The sequence below is a fragment of the Crocodylus siamensis genome, chromosome 12 (assembly GCF_052110815.1).
Source record: "Crocodylus siamensis isolate JL-2025a chromosome 12, ASM5211081v1, whole genome shotgun sequence".
Classification (NCBI taxonomy): domain Eukaryota; kingdom Metazoa; phylum Chordata; order Crocodylia; family Crocodylidae; genus Crocodylus; species Crocodylus siamensis.
The window spans coordinates 1,708,894-1,727,882 of NC_143406.1; the positions used below are offsets into that span (position 1 = coordinate 1,708,894).

General features: G+C 40.2%; 1 protein-coding gene across 21 annotated transcripts in view; it reads left to right on the forward strand.

Moving 5' to 3' along the window:
• EIF4G3 (eukaryotic translation initiation factor 4 gamma 3) overlaps nt 1-18,989 on the forward strand; it is a 177,082-nt gene that overhangs the window by 114,948 nt on the left and 43,145 nt on the right. For 15 of the 21 annotated variants that reach the window (XM_090023331.1, XM_090023337.1, XM_090023335.1 and 12 more), the window contains 2 exons: nt 4,473-4,581; nt 11,070-11,945. In XM_090023331.1, the coding sequence (XP_089879457.1) occupies nt 4,473-4,581; nt 11,070-11,945 (985 nt within the window). The remainder of the gene's footprint in view (nt 1-4,472; nt 4,582-11,069; nt 11,946-18,989) is intronic. The other 6 variants (XM_090023332.1, XM_090023336.1, XM_090023350.1 and 3 more) reach the window with 1 other exon arrangement.

Sequence of the window (18,989 nt, forward strand, 5' to 3'; positions counted from 1 at the left end):
TGCCATCCCAGATCTGTCCTTCAAGAAGTAACATGGGAATTTTATTTAATTTGCTGGAAACACAAACCTTGGAATTTGTGCCTTGTTGCCTGAAAAGTTTGCCAAAATGTATTCACCTAAATTTTGGATATTACACAACCTGTTCTAACTTTATAATAGGGGCTGGTTTAAGGCAGGAGGATTCTTGGGGCTTTCGCTGGACTTCGTGGCCTGGTCTTTGGAACGTTTTGAATGGAGATTTTTCCCCCTGTAATCTACAGGTTTACAGGAAAACTACAGACCAGCTAAATAGCTTTGGGACTAGTAAAGTGGGAGGAGCAATATGCATGCAAACATTGTTTGTGAGGCTGTTCACATGGAACAAAGATAAATGCTGACTTGGGTGGTGATTATTCCATTTATTGTTGTCTCGGAGATGCTGATGCTGCTTGTTGAGTATAGTGTTTTACCAGGAAGTGCGATTAGCTAATGAGTTACACAGGCACAGTATTAGCACCATGGACTTGGAGAGAGGCATAGGTAGGGCTTGTATCATTATCAGTTGCACTGCCATGCTGAATTCAGTCCAATCAAAGAGAGACTCATTTTTGTTAATTGCATGTTTTTCCTCTAAACTTACCATACACTATAACAGAATGAAATGGAAGAACAGAAAGGGAGAGAGTTGGAAAGTTGGACCATTATTTCGTTTTCTGTGTTTCTTTCCTTCATGAGCAGAGGGAGTGGTGGTGGTAGTGATACTAGTGTTTTATAGGATAGATGTTGTTGCTTGATGTATTTTGGTGTTGACTTGTTCACTCCTATAGAAATGTTGAAGCACTGAAAATGGAAAAGGCCTCAGTTTTTGTTTGCATTGTACATCAAATATGGGGACTTCGTAGACGACTGTTACATTATTTCAAGAGCCTTCGATCCGGTTTAACAGGGCAGACAAAATCCCCAAGTTGTTTAATAAGTGTGACTTTTATCACTGCTGTAATTTATATGCAGAGCACTTCAGTGAGGTTTAATCAGCTCCTTTAAATCAAGTATGCAAATAGTTCTTTGTTTCATACCCAGTCTTCATTTTGACGAACAAAATTGGTTCCAGGCACAGAAAGGCTGACAGGCAGCTCTGCAGAAAAATGCATTATTAGATCAACTACAGCCAGGAAATGCAAAGTTAAGGTTCCAGCAGCAACTTTTCTTGTGCAGATGGAGTATTTTGAATGAATTTGAATGCTGTTATATATATGTGTGTATATATATATATATATATATATATATATATGTGCAGCCTGGCTAACTTACCATTCCTGGGGATGCTATAACTTTGATATCTGTTAATTTAAGTATTTAACCATGATGCTTCTTGAAACTTGTTAGATTTGTTGCATTTAATTTGCTTGGCCACAAAAGCCATGAGTGATTGGTGTGGGTTTCCTAATGAAAGGCAAACAACAGTGTGTGGAAACATCCCCAGTACATCCTAGGTCACATAGGTGCAGTCGCATCCATCTTGTTCTCTCGCTATGCAGCCATTGTGCTGCATATTAAAATCCACATGAGGAGCAAGCTGTTTCTGTTAGATTCACCTCTTCCAGAACATGCTGAATTTGAATTTTGTGGTATGGAGGCTTTGATAAGCACCATCATCTCTCGCTACCTGTTCATGTACCACACCACCTGCACTCTCCTTTTCCAAATCCTAGATACTCCCATAGTTGTCACTGTAGGCTGCCCTTACAAGTTTTGAATTAAAAAAATAAGTCATTTTTATTGGAATAAAGCCTCTAAAAATTTTCAGAGTGTGGACAGTGCAAGGTTTCTACAGTGTCAAATAACTAAGAATAGGCCTGGTTTACCAGATATTCAGAGACAAACATGAAACATTTCAAAAGCTTATTTTTTTCACAATAAGTGGCTGCAAATACGGTTTGCAAGAGCCGAGCGTCTCATCCAAAATGCTACTATTGCTGCTCTGGCACTGTTCTTCTGCATGTTTTTTTGCCGCTTCTGTGCTTTTTATATCTCCCATTCTCAAGGCATCTAATCATTGCAGTCAGTACCGGTGACTAAAGAAGATTTAGATGGTTCCTTATTTCTAAAATAAGTCCTGTTCAGTGATGTGAGGCACATTTGTGGAAGAATTGGCTTTCTACGTAGAGCCAGGGACTTAAGCATCATATTGGGTCTGCAACAGAGCCCTGCAGGACACTAACATTAGATTTCTGTTGTTGACCCAAATTGGAAAAATCCTTTTCCCTCTGACAGTTCCTGTAAGTTATCAAAAATAATGCACTATGGAGTTTTTTTGGTGAGGAATAATGTACCCGCAAGTGTCAGGACTAGAGGGAGGCAGAATACAGTCAGGGCTACATTTGCAAGCAACAGTTGTTAAATTTGCCTCCACAGACTGCAACGTCCTGAATATCACTGGTGCTGCAGATGCGCTCCAAGCCAGAAGGAGCGCTGCTTGCTGAATGAACAGGGCTATAGTATTAGGGGACTATAATGGAGTGCTACAACTGGTTACCATTTGCAACACGAGGTGGTGGCTCAGGATAGAAAGGACAAAATAGTGCGTCTGGTTGGAACTGCAGGGGCAGTGAGAGGTAGTCGGGTAAATGGAGTTGCAGTACCTCAATTTGGAATGTGGTTTAGCATTTAGACGGACGGATCCATGTGCGAGGATGCAAACTCTCCTCCTCGTACCCACAGCTCTACCACTGACGAGCTTTGCGGTGTCGGCCAAGTCTCTTTCCCCCTCTGTACCTCCATTTCCTCCTCTGTTAAAGGGGGACACTTAGCTCAGCCGGTGAGTTTCCAAGATGAGTTTGCTGCTTTGATCTTCTGGGTTTCAGCTCTGTTTCCTTACGGGGTGTGATTGATTTTTAAGGAGGGAAAAAAAACCCTATCACTTAATTTTCAGTATAGGTGAGGGTTTTTTAATCTATACCTCTTGCTGATAAAGACTCCAGCAGCACAGCTTGCATCTCACAACTTCTTTTCAGAGTAGCTGGTGGTGTGACTTTCTGTATACATTTATCCATTAACTTCTGTTGTTTGCTGCTGCTTTCGTGCTGTAATGTTCACAGTGCAAAACGAGACCAAAGAGAAGCTTTTTTTAGGTGCCAGAAAGATTTCTTTCTTTAAAAAGCCAAAGGGAATTAGTCACTTATCCCATTTGGGTGGAAGTAAGGCACCCGACTTCCTTCAGCTCCCGTAAGAGCCTCAAACTTCTAGTATAGATGTTTTTAAAGGTCACTGAGAGTGGCTCCATGGGAGGTTTACATTGCAAAACGGTGTGATCCTGTATTGCAAAATATATATTGCCAAGCAACAGCCACTTACATTTTTGCTGTAAGCCACATGTTCTTTCTCTCTCTTAAAATTTATATAAACTTTGTGTTTTTAAGTGGAATTTACTCATATGAAAACTATAGCATCTTCCAAGCTAGCTATATGGCAACAGTGCAGCCTTGTCCTAAAAATGTAGTACAGTCATTTCTATTTTCATGAAAAGTCTCTGTTAGGTTTCTTTGGGGAAATCCTGGCTTCTGTGGCTTTATGTAAGCTCCACAAAAACACTTACAAATCCAAAGAGCATCTGCTTTGAATGTTGTGCCGACGTAAGCCGTTGCACTGGTTGTGGTGAAGATCAAGATATTTTTTCCCTCTTAAAAATAGCTGAAATTCCTTCAGGTTAGATGAAGTTGCTTTCTAGCCTTGCACTCTTATTCCTAAATAGGTAAATATTGCCAGGTCCTCAATTAGCTGAGTGAGAACCAGCTATTCCTGTGCACCCTTGAGAATAAAGCCAAATATTTTATTTCTCGTTTCATTAGCCAACAAGGGAAATCATATGTGCACCTCTTGTCTGGAAAGCATTAGGTATCTTTTTCAAATGGTCACATGCAAGTGTGTCTAGTCTATATTGTCTTTCGAAAGTTTGATTAGAAATATTAGCCTGTTTGCTGTGTTTTAGTGAACCAACAACTATGTAGCTCATTAGAATGGCCATTTTGAAATCAGTCAAGATTTTGCCTCGTGACGTTTGTGTTTTTAATTGCAGTTTGCTGCTTTCTAACACTGTTTAAAAATATTAAAGGTATTTGAAATAGCTAATCATTTGTGGTGGTCAGGTTGTACATCAGTTTGCACACAGTTTTTAGGAGCATTTTTGCTGCTGTAGTGAGAACCGTAGAAGTCTGAAGTATATGAATGACTATGCTGCGCTGTCTTTTCTTGCTGTTGTTAATAGTAATCGTCTTTTTTTCCCCCTTTCCTGCTGCCTTTTTCCTTTCTCCCTTCCCATGTACTTTTTAAATTTATTCAATTGGTCTGTGTATATTTTTTTTTTCCTGCCTTTTTTGCTTTTCTTTTCTCTCCCACCCTACTCTTGTCTCCCCCACTTGCTTGCTTGCGTTCCATGTTGCTAGTTTTTATGTTCGCACGCTCATTATCACCCTTTTTTGTACTTCAAATCCCAGCAGCTGTCCAGCCAGGTCCCAGAGCACAGCCCTGTGGTTTATGCGACTGTGGAGAGCACTCCTCTCGCTGCCACCACCACAGTTACTGCGACTAGCGACCCGAAACAAGGTTTGTTCATGGATATTTTCTCCGTGGTGTTGTTAGTAATATTATTTCTCTGTCATTAGTTTAACTTTTTGTAAGCCAGTAAGTAGGTCAGCAGGGTCTCCATTGCAAGACACAAGGGTTGGTTTTCTTGCATTTTCCCCTTCAGCCTTTAACAAAATTGATGCACTACCTACAGAGGTCCTAGAGGGATGTAACATCTGAAGTGCTCAGATGCTTTTGAAGAGTTTCAGATAGCAAGTAGGCAGACATGAGTGCCCTGTAAACAGTCTGAAAATGGCCAAAACACTCCCCAAATGACCATGGATGAAATGGCTACTTCTCTGAAGCTTGTTCATACTTGAGCATGGCCTGGAAGGGTTGCTTGCCTCTGTCCATCTGTAGACTAGATTAATAAAATAAATTGTGCTGCTATTGTATAGACTGTGTGATTACCAAATGTCATTTTCTGTATAGTACTTTTCCAGTTGCCCAGGTAAAGTGTCTTAAAATGATTGCTTTTTCTCATAGCCTAAACAATAAAAATGTGCCTTTAAAAACAATCTCCCTGGACTTGAGGCACTGTGCCCCGGATTTCTTCCCATGGTAAAATTTAGTATCTGGTTATAAAACTTTTAAGGCTAGGATTTATATAAAACTTTTAAGGCTAGGATTTATAATATACACGCTCCCGCAGCATGCACTGTACTTGTGCTGTTAACGTAGGGCTGATTTTCCCATTCTCTTCATGTTTACTCATTGTGTCACAGTATTGCACTCCCTGCCTACAGCAGTGTGTACTTGAAGTTGCAAAGCACCATCTTTTTCTTGATACTTTTCCTGTCAGCCTTTTAACTAGGGAGATTTTTAAAAAGTACTTGCTACAAGAAGAAAAGCTAACCACCAGAGAGATTGAACTCTAGCCAGAGAGGCAAAAGAAACTGGCTTCTGATATTTCAGAAATGTCGTATATCCAAGTACCAGCATGACCACTGATTTGACAGATGTGAAGTACAATATCCCTGAAGCTAATGTTAAAACTCTGAAAATATTACTTATTGGCAGGAATACCTTTTGAGGTTTATTTTTTCCTCAATGAAATATATTCATGAATATTAATGCAGGTTATTACTGTTCCTTCCTTTCTTACAAAGTTATATAGAAATGTAACTCGCATGTGATTCTTACACTGATTGCGCTGGCCAGACATACCACAAATGCTTATCGCTGCACTTCACTCCTGACATCAGCTGCAATCGCTGTTCCAAGCCTGGGCCCACTTCCCCTCTTTGCCAAAATGCTCTTGTCCTGGTCATCAGTCTTGCTAGGTGTCTCAGGCCTTTTCTAAGCAGGCTTGACTGTCAGTGTCATCAAATTTATTTGCACCTGTCAGTCCATCTGGGTTTGAACTTGAGGCTCTGCTCATGAAACTCCAGGGCACCAACCATTATTGGGAACACTCCCTCACATTTGACCACTTGACCAGATTTCCAATCTAGTTATCAGCAGGGATCCTGGATTTCTCTGATTTAAAAGAATCCCCAATTTTCAGTTAAGAAAAAGTAACCCCAAATCCACATTTTTATGTGATGTAAAGATGTAGATATGTATATGGTGGTGTTTCATTTTAATCATGGAAGAAATGTGAATTTGGGGTTACTTTTTAAACCAAGAATTGGGGATTTTTTTAAATTGGAGAAAACCAGCATCCTTGGTTATCAGCATAACACTCCAGGCTGCCATTCTTATTCCAGTAGAAGGGTGGCCTTTTCAGGTTAGCTGAAAACCCTTTCTGTGCCATGTAACCTAAATTAAAAAGGGCACTTTCTTAAAATGAAAAAAGATTGTCTCCATGGAGGGCTATATGAGTATAATTACACTGGTTTAAATTTAGACTTTAGTGGCATACATTGCCTCTTTAGAAAAATCCTCAGATTATATGCCAGAAAGAGAATCCAGCATTTACTGTGGTCTAAAAAGGCACTAAATAGCACAATTACTAAAGCAATACAGAGCAATATTAAAGAGTGAAACAGATTGATAAAATAGCCACTAAAATCAGCAACCAAGAGCATGAGAATTAGTGCTCAGTTGAAATATCCACCAGAGTCACAATTGGGAACAAAATAAAGATGACAGAAATGTTAATACATTGCTGTGATTACTTAATCTAGGTCTTCACAGCAGCATTCAAGGGTGGTCTTCTATAAATATATACCAAAGAAAGAACTTCCTTCTTAATTCTTATGTTCTGTCATTACCAAAGTATTCTTTCAGTCACTTTTTACTGAAATAAGAGTTCTTATACAGTTTTGTATTGATTTAATAAACATAGTATTAAAACCTATTCAGCTATTTCACTGCAACTTTATGCCCGGCAGCTGTATGTCATGGAAGGGTCCTGCACCTTCTGCATTTTACTTGCATAAGTTCAAAGCTGGTGTACGCTACTACCGTTCTGATACAGTAACCCTGACACCTGTAGCAAGGGGGTGGGATTCTTCTTGGCCTCGTATGGCAACCAGCAGAGCTTAGAAGCATTGGAAATACCCCTAGCATATGATAGGATAGGCATAACTACTCCTGGATCATCTGTGACCAACTCTTGTCCAACTTCTTAAAGAGCTCCAATGATGCAACTTCCCTATTCCTAAGTCTGTTCCTTTGCTTCACTGCTCTAACAGTGAAGATGTTTTCCTGATATTGCTCCTGAGTATTGATACAGAATTTAGTCTGAGCTTGCATCAAATACACAGGACCCTCACTGTGACTTACTGTTGCGAAAATTATTATGGGACATACTTGGAATCTGAGCTGCCAGATTCAGTCGGAGATTGGAGAGGTTGTCCAGGTTCAGACAAGTTTTTCATCATGTCTCCAAGATTTTTAACACTCTTCTCCATTTTGAGATCATGTGTATCATATTTCTTTCACATACAGCATGCCCAGGAGTAAGATTCACATCTTCTTTCTGAAAGGCAAAATGAAGAAAAAAGATCTTTCCTTGTAGTAAGTAACTGATTAGCAGCTAGGCAGCTGAATCTGCTCGTTGTTCTTCTCCCTGTTACCATATTTCCTTGCTTATATAGTATGCACCCCCAATTCCAGCAGCTGGTTCTGGAGGGGAAAGGTGTGCATTATATGCAAGAAAATATGGTCGTCACTTTGGGAAACTGGAGTAATACGGGTGACGGAAGCAAAAAAGTACCACATTCATTCTACCCCATTTTAGCACCTGTTGTGTTCATGAATTACATACAAAGCTGCATCAGCACTACGTTGCTAACATTTGTATCAGATCCAACAATGGAAATCTTCAGCAGATCCAGAGATTGCGTTTAGCTGAGCATCCTGAAGTACAGGTGACTGACTATCTGAGTCTGTTGAGATCTGATCCACCCACTGGAACCTTTGCAGTCTTTGCCACCACAAAACACCTGTATCTCCCACAATCCAGCTCCTTCCTCCTGTTCTCACGTCTTCAGGATGAAAGAGATAGCAAGATGCAGAAGTTCTCAGAATAACTCCAGACTTTTTGCCTCCTCTCTCCCCTCCTTTCCTCTACCTGAACTTCATACCAACCTCCCAGTCAGCTTCCACTCCATCTGCACAGTTCCTATCTGCTCTTTCCTTCTCCCTCCCCCCCTCCCCCAAATTTTCCCAATCTCTGTGATAGGAAAAGAGGGAGAAAAATCAGGAAATGTTTCCTGAAACTTGGCCTCAAAATGGAAGCTACAGTGTTTTATATGAACTCTGAGAAATTGCCCACGTCCACAGAGTATGCTTTATATCTTGCAAATGAAATTGTTTATGAAAGGAAAAACATTTCTTCCTTTGAAACTCGATACCTCCAAGAAGTACTTTCTAAATATAACTTCACGGACTGTCCTTGCACATTTAGGAAGTTTTAAGAGTCAAGGGTTATTGCATTTATGATTTTTTTTGAAAAACAATCTTGATTTTTGTTTTTCCTTCTTAATTGTACATTGTTTCATGTGAATGCTGTAATAAGAGCCTGCTGTAATTCTGCTCAGAGGAAAGTGGCTCACAGGTCATCACATGGTAATCCTAGGTTTAAAAAAACAGTTTTTGTATATTTCACCGTTGCTGTCTCTTAAAATGACTCTTCCTATAACTTCAGATTAAATTTCTTATTGGTCTATATTTGGGATCATTAAGGGGAGACTATTTGGGCAACCATTTATGGCAATTTGTGAAAGTCAGAACAGTCTTTCAGTTGTCTGCAGAGTTTTGAGTCCCTAGGAAGAGGAGACCTAAGCTTGCTTTCTTCGGGGTGTTGTTTTTGTTTGTTTGCTTGCTTGCTTGCTTGCTTGTTTTTTAAGCTTCCTTGGAAGTTGGTTAAGGAGTTTCCTTCCATCCTGTTACATGATCTGTAGAACATCCCTAAAGGTAATTTCCTTTTATTGGTATTAGGGCATTCCTGAAGTTCCTATCTAAAAGCAAATGTCCCTGGTAAAGCACCATTTTTGCTCTTCATTGCTCTAATTCTGGCCATCTAGATCAGAGGTGCTTTAGGCTCTGTGGGCCAGAGGAGGTATGCAGGGCCAGTCCAACAGCTGGATTGGGCCCCAGGCCACCCTGCATGCCCAGACTACACCCCACAGACCCGTGGAAGCCCTATGAGCTAGATGACATGGCACCCTTTTGTACATGCAGGCATTAGTCAAGAAGACTCAAACAGGTTCTCCCTTCACAACCTTTTCCCACTTCAGCTTTGACTCAAGAAGGTTGAAAGTTGAATCTTCTTCTATATACTTTCCCCTTTTCTGCTGCTAGGAGTAGTAATAATTTAAAACATCAGTGCAGAAGTAGTTGTGACCAGGATCTTGAAAAGCCCTGGGCAAGTTCAAGTTGCCTCTGGTATTTTGTAGGAAAAGAGGAGCCCTACAGTTCTACGTTACTATAACAGGGTTGTTGAAACATTTTACGTCTAGCCACTGTAGCATTTGAAGATCCCAGTTAGCTCTTAATGACTTGTAATAAATAGAATTAGAATGTAAAGATATCCCAAGTTTTTTATAAGGGTAATAAGACAAAGAATTGTGTTAAACCTGATTTCCCCTGACAGTGCATTAGTTTGATCTCACTTTCCATATATCACGTGAATAGAGGTTTAGGGAAGTTCCTAATAGTTCCCAAACCATTGTACCCCATCCTATAAATGTGCCAAACTAGTTCTTTGCATCTCCTCCTGCTGTTGTATTGTTCAGAAAGCAGCAGGACACTTTCCATTTGCTGGATGGAATAGTGTCCACCTCCCTGAATTTGGATAATTCTGTCCTCCTTACCTACATAATATTTTACGCCAAACGATACCAATCTTATCTATGTTGTAGTATAATAGCACAGAGCTATAAACAGTGAAGAAGTTCTGCTAAAATGAGATCTTATAGTCTCCCTGTTTTGATCCACTCAGTGTTGGCAGAAGGTAAACCAGTTTATAGGTAAGCTAGTTTAAGCCCTTTAAATGAAGTAGTAACATTCAGAGAGGATAAAATGGTTTATCTTAGTGCTGGGACACAAAACACATCAACGTGTCTTATTAGACCCAGAGAAAGTAGAGGAACCAATCTGCGTGCAGCCTGCATTTTCCAGGACTTTGGTTATATGGCTTCCCATTATAATATACAGATTTCCCCAACTTGTTATCCTGTAGCAGGAAACCTCCAAAATGTGATCAAACCTTTCTCCATGGAAGCCATGCTTAAACTTTGTTTTCTGGCAGTAAGACATCATTTTTACTGCTGGAATTTAAATAATAGAGTAAGAGTAAAGTGCAGTCATTCCTCCTCTTTTCTGACATCCTGAACATCTCAGGAATTTAGGAATAAAGACTTCATGTAACAAGCAAAAAACAAACTATATAATTATACCTGCTGCTAATAGCTTGGTGCTTTGCATCCTGAAAGGAAAAAACTATCACCACACATCACTAAAGTGAAGAAATAGTGGAATCGCCACTTTAGAGGGGCAGGCATGGCACAGAGAGGGTGTAAACCACCCAACATTACAAATGGTGTCACTGTTAGAGTAAGAATGGGTTCCAGCATTGTAACCCCTTCTGTCCTCATATCAGCTATTTAACTTAGCTTTATTTTTGTTTCATGTTTAATCTCTGGTTTGATGAAGAAGCATCCTGTTTTGAGCAGTAAAATCTCTGTAAGGTTCCCAGAGTTCCTGCCTCTCCTATCTGCAGGGTTAAGCTTTGCAAAGCACGCTTTCCTGGAGAAGACCTCTGTTCATTGCAAACTCTTTTCAGTAAAGATCTTACGGTTTCTCAGTGCTTCAGGATGGTCTTGATTCTTATTTTAGATATGAAGTTTAGCTGCTACTTACGCTTTTTTCCTAAGAAGCTCTTTTTTCATAGAGGTACTAGAATTATAGACAGAACACCATGTGAAGCAATTAGAAGAAGCCTAACTGTGGCTAGTTAAATCCGAATTGATCAACTGGACCTGTCATCATAATATTATTTTTTTTCCCTTCCTCAGAAGAGAAGCCAAAACCAGATCCAGTATTAAAATCTCCCTCCCCAGCCCTCAGACCAGAGCCCAGCGGAGAGAAGAAAGATCAAGCTGGCCAGACGTCCGAGGCTGCTGTGGTAGAAACAACAACAGACGTTCCTCCGGCTGGCTCGCCACCCCCTGTTGCTCCTGTTGCGGTGGTTTCTGCCCCTCCTGCTGCCGCTGCTGTTGCCCCTCCCACTGCTGTCGCCGTACCAAGTAAATCTACACTCATAGTTGACTCAGAGGAGAGAGAGGAACTACCTTCCCCAAAAGAGGAAGCGATGCCTATATCCAATGCCGCACCCTTCACAGAAACGCCAGATCCTTCACCAGCAGAAGAAGCTGATGTTGAAATGTGCAAGGAGCCTGGTAGTGTAGCGCCTAGTGATATTCCAGTGACTGCTAGTACTAATCTAATTAGTGAAATGAATGGAGTTAGTGAAAAAGTGACTGTTACAGACAGTATAGTAGACCTAGTCCAACAGGAGGAAGCACCATTGACTGTTGAATTGGAACTACCAGAAGCCCCACCGGCAGAAGTGGATAGTGTACCACCTGCCATTGCTCTTCCCACTGCTCCTTCGCCTCCTTCCACCCCTCCTCCAACTCCTCCATCTCCTCCTCCAGTTTCTGTTGCTGCTGCTGTTACCACTACAACTCCTCCTCCATCTCCTCCTCCTCTTCCACCTCCTGGTGCCCTCCCTGTTATTCAGGGAGATTTAGAAGGAGAGGAGAGCACAAGAACTACTATTAGTGAAGAGGTAAAAGATACTCAAAAGAAAGAGGACACGGAAGCAGATGGACAACCAGAGGAAATTGTAGAGTCTCCGAGTTTAAATTCCAGAAAGAGTCCTGTACCAGGTAAGTGCTTGACATTATGGTTTTGCGTGTTAAGCTCGAGGAAAGAGGAGAGAGCTTATTTAGGCTCTGTTTCTAGTCAGGCCTGTTTCTTCATGCCCTGAAAGAGTCTAGTCTGTGCCAAATCACCACTGCTTTGATCAGAAAATGCTTAATCCTAACTTACTAAGCAGAGGTATTAAAAAAAAACAAAAAAAAACCCCTAATGTAATTCTTCATATAAGGGATAGTTTATTAGATGGTATTTGCTAAACGAATCCTGGGATTGGTTCATTTCATATCAGCAGCTGGTGTACTTTGCTCCACTGGGATTGGGGCAGTCTGCAGAACATCATTGCCACGTAACGTATGGGATGTCACTCTCCTGATGTCATCCAGCTACCTGAGCAGCCTGCTTCTTTGAAACCAGGTTTATATTCATCAGTCTTCAAACTTTTGAGAATGAATCTACTGAACCTGTAGCCTTGCTTTTTGGACAGGTATAACAAAATGATTTTATCACAAGTGGTCAAGGAGTTTGGCAATTGTATGTCCTTTGAATGGCAGAAATTCCAAGAATCATGCACCAGACTCTCTACTTCTTACTCATTAATAGTCCCAGGACAGGCAGAAGGCAGGGTAGAGCTGCACCTTATAAACTGATTTCTGTTAGTCTATAGATGTATTCCTACCCTGCTTTCTGCCTTATTAATGATGCATCTGCTTTCCACTACAAAAGTAAAGTTGTAATGTACTTTATCAGACAAGCAAATGTCCTTCCCTACTCACTAGACTTCATTGCTCTTCTTTATTTCAATAGTTTTTTTTCTTTTTTGAAAAAAAAACCCCTGTGCATAGTAGTCCAGGTGTTTTGAGGGGGTGTATAAGAGATTTGATAGACTACAAATAAAATGAAAAGCCTTCTGTATTTGCTTTTAAAATCTGCATTATTTCTTATCTGTGGTTTTAACTTCCTCTCTAACATTATGACTTTAGCATTAAATGAATTGGTTCATCCCATCTTTTTTTTATTTTTTTTTATTTGTGGCATTGCTTCATTTTTTACGGGAGATCGTTGTTCATGTGGTGTTTGTGGAAATCTAAGTATGGAAACCTTTCAAATTAAGGGATTATTTGCATTTAGCTGTCCTAGAGAATGTGTAATGTTGGTTATAACATACCTACTGTATTTAATAGTTAACAGCACCTGACTATTGTTTCCCTTAATCCACAACTTTGGAGTCCTTTATTGCAGTTTTGAGATGTACTTTCTGACTTAAAAGATGGCCAGCATTAAACTGAAAACATTTGAAAGGGCAAGGATTTGTGTGGTGATCTTAATATCTTTTATTGGACCAAATGTATAGAGAAGCTTTTGGGCACCACATTACCCTTCCTCAGGTACAAACTTTTTACTGCTAAATGGGAGGATATGGAAAGATTGTATTTTAATATTGTTAATAATTTCCCCCATACCTTAACTATTTTAAGTACTATCATGCTGGAGCTCTAGAACTGTATTCTGTCCTCAGAAGTTTAACTGTGGCTACTGTTAGACTTCCACAAAACAGCTGAAAGCAAAATCTGACTTTATTTGGTGATCATGCAGTTTTCTTCCTAGACTTCTCCTGCACTGGCCACACTCCCACTTCCAGAAGAGTTTCAGTCTCAAGTAGGCCATTTTGGCTTTCTAGCTTTATGCTTCAGAGATTGGAAAGGTTTTTAACAGTTGTTAGTACAGATACACTAATAAGCTTGAGCAGGAAACAGTTTCCTCTTTGTATTTTTTTACCCTTTTACAATGATGGCATTTAATTCCCTATATATGGAAAGAATTTCCCCAGAATCCGCATAATGGATTTTAACAGCCTCTTTACCATCCAGGGTTCATCATGCTATTTCTGTTAATGTCTTGATTCTTCCCTTCCACATGTCAGATTTTTTACTGCTGGTGCAAGTTGGATTGCCCTCCCTCCAACCTAAGCCCTACATAACTCAAATGTAATTCCTTCATTGGTTGAGTGGAGGAATAAGACTGCTGAAATGAGGATTTACCATATCAAGTCCTGTACTGTAGGATTATTATTTGTTCTGTGGTATACTGTACTTTGAACTCTGTACTTTTAATTTACATTTTGGTCTTTTAATTATGCAGAAGATTAATTTTAATGATCTATTTTCATTATTGATAAGTAGCCAAAACATTATACCAAAAAAAAATGTTTGCAGTTTTGGAAGGAAGTATTTTAAAGCTTTGTATAATCTTACATGAAACTGTGATGGATGTTCAATGCTTGCTGTTTAAAAGAAAGTGAAAAACTAGCCAAGCCATTCCTTCATATTCTTTACAGTGTTTGGCTCACTGTGAATAAAGTGGAACTATACTGCATTTCTCAACTAACAATTTTTGTCATAATTTTCCATCTCTTCCTCAGAGAAGAATGTAAACTAAAAGTAATTCTTTATGCTGACATCCTTCCAGGAAAGACTTGAGAGAGATTCTTGTAGCCAGCCAGAATTTGTAGGTACCAGAAAGTTGCCTCAGCCATGAATTTCATACTCTATGACAGTAACCAGAAAAGAGATACCAAATTTAAAAAAAAACATAGGGCAAGAATTGCCCAAGTTTTGTCCGAATTGGTGGTTGTGAGGCTCTTTGTCTGGACTCTGAAAATGAAGATAAAATGAGAATCAAGAAACCGTTTTTAAATATGTGCTGGTGAACATGAGCCCGATCCTTTATAAAAAAATATTTCTTTTGGGGCTTAGTACTTAAAACAGAGTACTGCATATATATATTTACTGCACATCAGCTTAATTATCTACATGTCCTGGCAAGAAGTTGTGCTACGCAGATTTATTTCATTAATGTTATCTGCTCTCATAAAACAAGCCTGATTTGACCAGGGCAGTGCTTGGACTGCAGACTTCTAAGAACAATCCAGTTGTTGCAGGAAGTGGTGCGGGCGGCACTTACTATTGAACCGATTCCTCAGCACCGCGCTAGGGGCAGCCCGGCGCACGCAGTGCCTTTGGGGGAGACGGGAAATCAATGTTCTGACCACTTACCATTACGAAGACTCTCGTGACACGTTCGGCAAAAGCAAGTGTACATTGTCTTTTCTTTTCTGGTAAAATTCCCATTCTCAGATTTATATTCTGGCCTACCTAAAATTTCCCCTGTGATTTTGATATAAATTATTCACGTGCTGTTCTAAATTGCTAGGTTGTATTGCTGAGACAGTTAAATGCATGCCGCGTTCAGTATCAGAGGTGGTTTCGTTGTAGCAGTGGGTAAAATCATCTATCCATATGCTGCTGTATTTTGTGAAGTACCTTGGGAACAGTTCTTTCGTGTGAAAAGCACTCCATAAATATACAGCAACATTACTGCCTTCAAAAGAAATTGTAGAGTATTTGATAGAACAGACATTTGTATTGGGAGAGACAAAATATTCAGACCACAAGAATTTTCCTATCAGTGCCATTAATATCCTGCAATCCTGTATTATTAGTAGAGAGAGCTAACTGGAAATCCTGGCCCAGCAAAGTCAGCAATAGACTTCCATCTTACCATTTATTTCAGCGGCTCCAGGTTTTTACCCTTGGCTGTTAACGAAAGCAGATCTCTGTATAGGACTTCTTACTAGGATCTCTAGTTCTAAGTGTTGTACAGAGCTAGTGAATGAAGACTTTATATAACTTGGGCTATTGTTTTTTGTTACATAACGGAGAGCAGGGTTGTCCTCAAAAGCCTGAATAGCTAAACGGCGCTAGCTGAAACAGTTGCATGCAATGCTTCCTGCATACCGTAGAGTTCAGGTTTCAGCAAGACCGGTGAGAGGCAGTTAATTCTTTTGAAATTATTTGTTTCATTTAAAATGATATTGTTCCTGATTCTGGGAGCCTTTGAATGTTGCTGTTTTACACTAGTTTTGTGGCTGTTGAAATCTTTTTCCTTTCATCTTACATTATTTTTGTGGATTTCTTGTGTATTAAGTGTCTTGCAGATGACCTGAGATTCAGTAATGAAGATAGCCATCTAAATTTTAGTGGTTGTAATCTGAATGCCTAATGATATTAGCCAATTCAGTAGTTTGCAAGTGGGCTTCTTCAGTTGGTTAGCTTTTTGATGAAATAGGCAGATCTGTTGAGTTAGATAACCAGAGAATGATCCTAAATTCCCATCAGTTTTGTGGAGTATGTTACTCCCCCAAAGTAGCATGGCACCTCCATCTATGATTTCAGGAGTTTTAGTATTTTCTCAGTCATTTTGGTGGCATTCTTTTCATTAATGAACTTTTCTGATGGTGTGCACCCTCAGGGTCACGGTTTTGGCCTCGCACGAGGTCAATGCGAGAAGCGTTCTTTTATTCAAAGCAGAACTCAGCCTTTTGACGTAATCTGTTGTTACAGGTCCGACAACATAAGAAAGCCCTGTTCCTACTCCTTTAGGATGCTGAACGCATGACGTAGCCTGTAGTATTTTAAACTGCAAGCTGTGTGTTGTACCTGAGTTTGCAGCTTGCCGTTGCAAATTGCGTGTTGATTCTGAATGCTTGGTACAGTGACTGGTTTGGGGATATGTTTTTTTCTAAAGCCAATATATTCCATATCTCCAAAGATGCCCATAGTATCTCTAAATTTTTTAAAGACTGACATAGCTGTTATCTACAAAGGGCAAGAGCTTGTGCTTAAAAATGAATTCCCAGTCATCTGTACTGCAGCACCAAATTCCAGATGCTATCAGAGGAGCGGCGGGGGACCGCTCTGCCTTCAGTCAGTGTATTTTGTTTAAGCGATAAGGCATCTTTTGTAGTTCAGATAAAGACCAGGTGAGGTAAAGTCCCTGAAGCAAAGCCATGGGCCCTTACTGGAAGAAGTCAGTCTGTGCTTGACCCATAAAAAGCCGTACGTAAAACCCTCACTGCTGTTATGAGACATCAACCAGGAAGGGTTGTTTTTATTATTGAATTCTTACAGTTTTTTTCTCAAGTGATTTTTTTTTTTTTCTTCGTAACTAGAATGATAGGGATGAAAGAAGAAATAATAAATTGATCTGTCCCTGAAGCGGAGCTTTCAAGAGCCAGGGACAGCAGAAGAGCAAAAACTCCTTGAAGTTCAGCTCTACTGCCAGGGAAGCCCTTCAGTAAGGGTCCCACAGATGCTGTAGAAAACACTTTGAGGAACATGGGAACGGGGTGAAACGCAACTTCTTGCAAGAGCAGTGTTGTGGTAGCCACGATGGCCCAGGGAATATATCAGAAACAAATCTTTCTTCTGGTAACACATTAGGACCTGCCCTTAGGAAGCTTCTTCTGTCCGAGTGTGACAGGGCTCATTTCTCCTGTACCCAATTTCTGATCCCCTCTCACAGGAGACAAGACTGAGTCTTTTCCCTGCCGCAAGACTTGGGAGGAGAAGAGGACAGGGTTACTGTAGGTTGAATATCAAGCTAGCAACTGGACCTCTCTCATCTCTCTCTATACACTACGGTGATATAAGTTTGGTCTCGGGTACATGTCCATGTGTCTGCACCGAGGGGAGCACATTAGGGCTGGTGTCTGCGTGAGCAGCAAGGTAGAGCACATCGGGGGTCGGGCCCAGAGGTGTGGGGCGCAGGGGGCCGGATGCACCTGGGCAGTATTTTTCCAAGTTTTACATAGACTTACTACATGTCCTTAGGCAAACCAGTTTATCTCCTTGTCCTTCAGTGTCAACGCCTGTAAAGACTTTTTAAAAAGATGGTGAAACTACCCATCCTTTGTAATGTTCTTTGAGGTCTGTGGCTGAAAAGCTCTGTACAAAAGTTCAGTGCTTTCCTTAAAAAGCTGAGCTTGTCACAGTGGGTGTACCTGGTGATTTTTCTCTAAATTCACCCAGATACTCCTGGTGTTCAAGACTGAAATTGTTGTCAGCTTCATCATCTGTTTTATATTAATAGAAAACGACATTTGGATCCTTTGTTTCATGAGCTTGTCTTGAATGACAAACCCCTCTTTTAGTAGCATTGAATATAGATGACCTTTTTTTGCCTATGTAATATTAAAGAGGGGAAGTGACAATTTCAGTGTCAGTGAAAGTACATTTTGTGGCACGTCATGTTCTAACCAGCATGCTCACTGTATTGATTTCTGCAGACTTCAGATGATGCCTGTCAAAATCCATAGTCTCCCTCAAGCTAAACTCTGTTAACATGTCACTGAACCACCCAGGCATCTTTTGGGGCACTAGGAACTTGATGAATCCTATTTCCTCTCTGCCAACAGGAACAAACTCCAGCAACTAAAAATCTAATTATAATGACATAGTTAATATGTGACTGCCCTTTATTCATCTGGCTCTTAAAAGTCCTCTAATTTTACCTCACAGTTTTAATAAAGGATGTGCATGCCATGTTGCTCCATAGCTACTTTTAGAAAGCAGAGTCAGACATTGAGGCCCCACTCCTGCAAAGTTTGTACATGCTTACCTTTAAGCCTTTGAGCAACCTCATTCACACTTACACAGGGAAGTGCCCACATATTCCATGTACTAGTGCCCCAAACAAGAAGAAGCCATCGTACGGATTTTGAATTCATATATTTTGACTGTCTCAGTCATTAATGCTCTCTTTCGCTGACATGAAAATTGATGGGGAGACTAGATCGTTAACAGCCATAAATATGTTAACGTTATTTTCACTGAACCAACTGGCTAGTGGAAGCTTTAAAAAGTGTGGTTATTAATTGGCCTTTGGAATTTATTAAAGACACAATTCAGGAGAAGCGTATTGCTAGCAAGGCGTTGGAGTTAAGAGTTGCCATCCAAGTGCAAGCAAAAAATGCTAGAACGCTCTTTGGAGAAAAATGTGCAACGCATAACCCCGCCGTCCTCGCCAAATGTCGTTCTTTCAAAAAACTGTATTGCATGAAGTACGCAGACATTGTAATAATACCAGAGTTAACTCCTTGCAGGTAAAATGCTATTAAAAGATAGAGCAGTTCATAAAACAAATTGTGTCTTGTTCTGTTTCCCGGGCCATTTAGCATTACTGCCTCTAGCTAAAAAGTGATCGCATGGATCTTA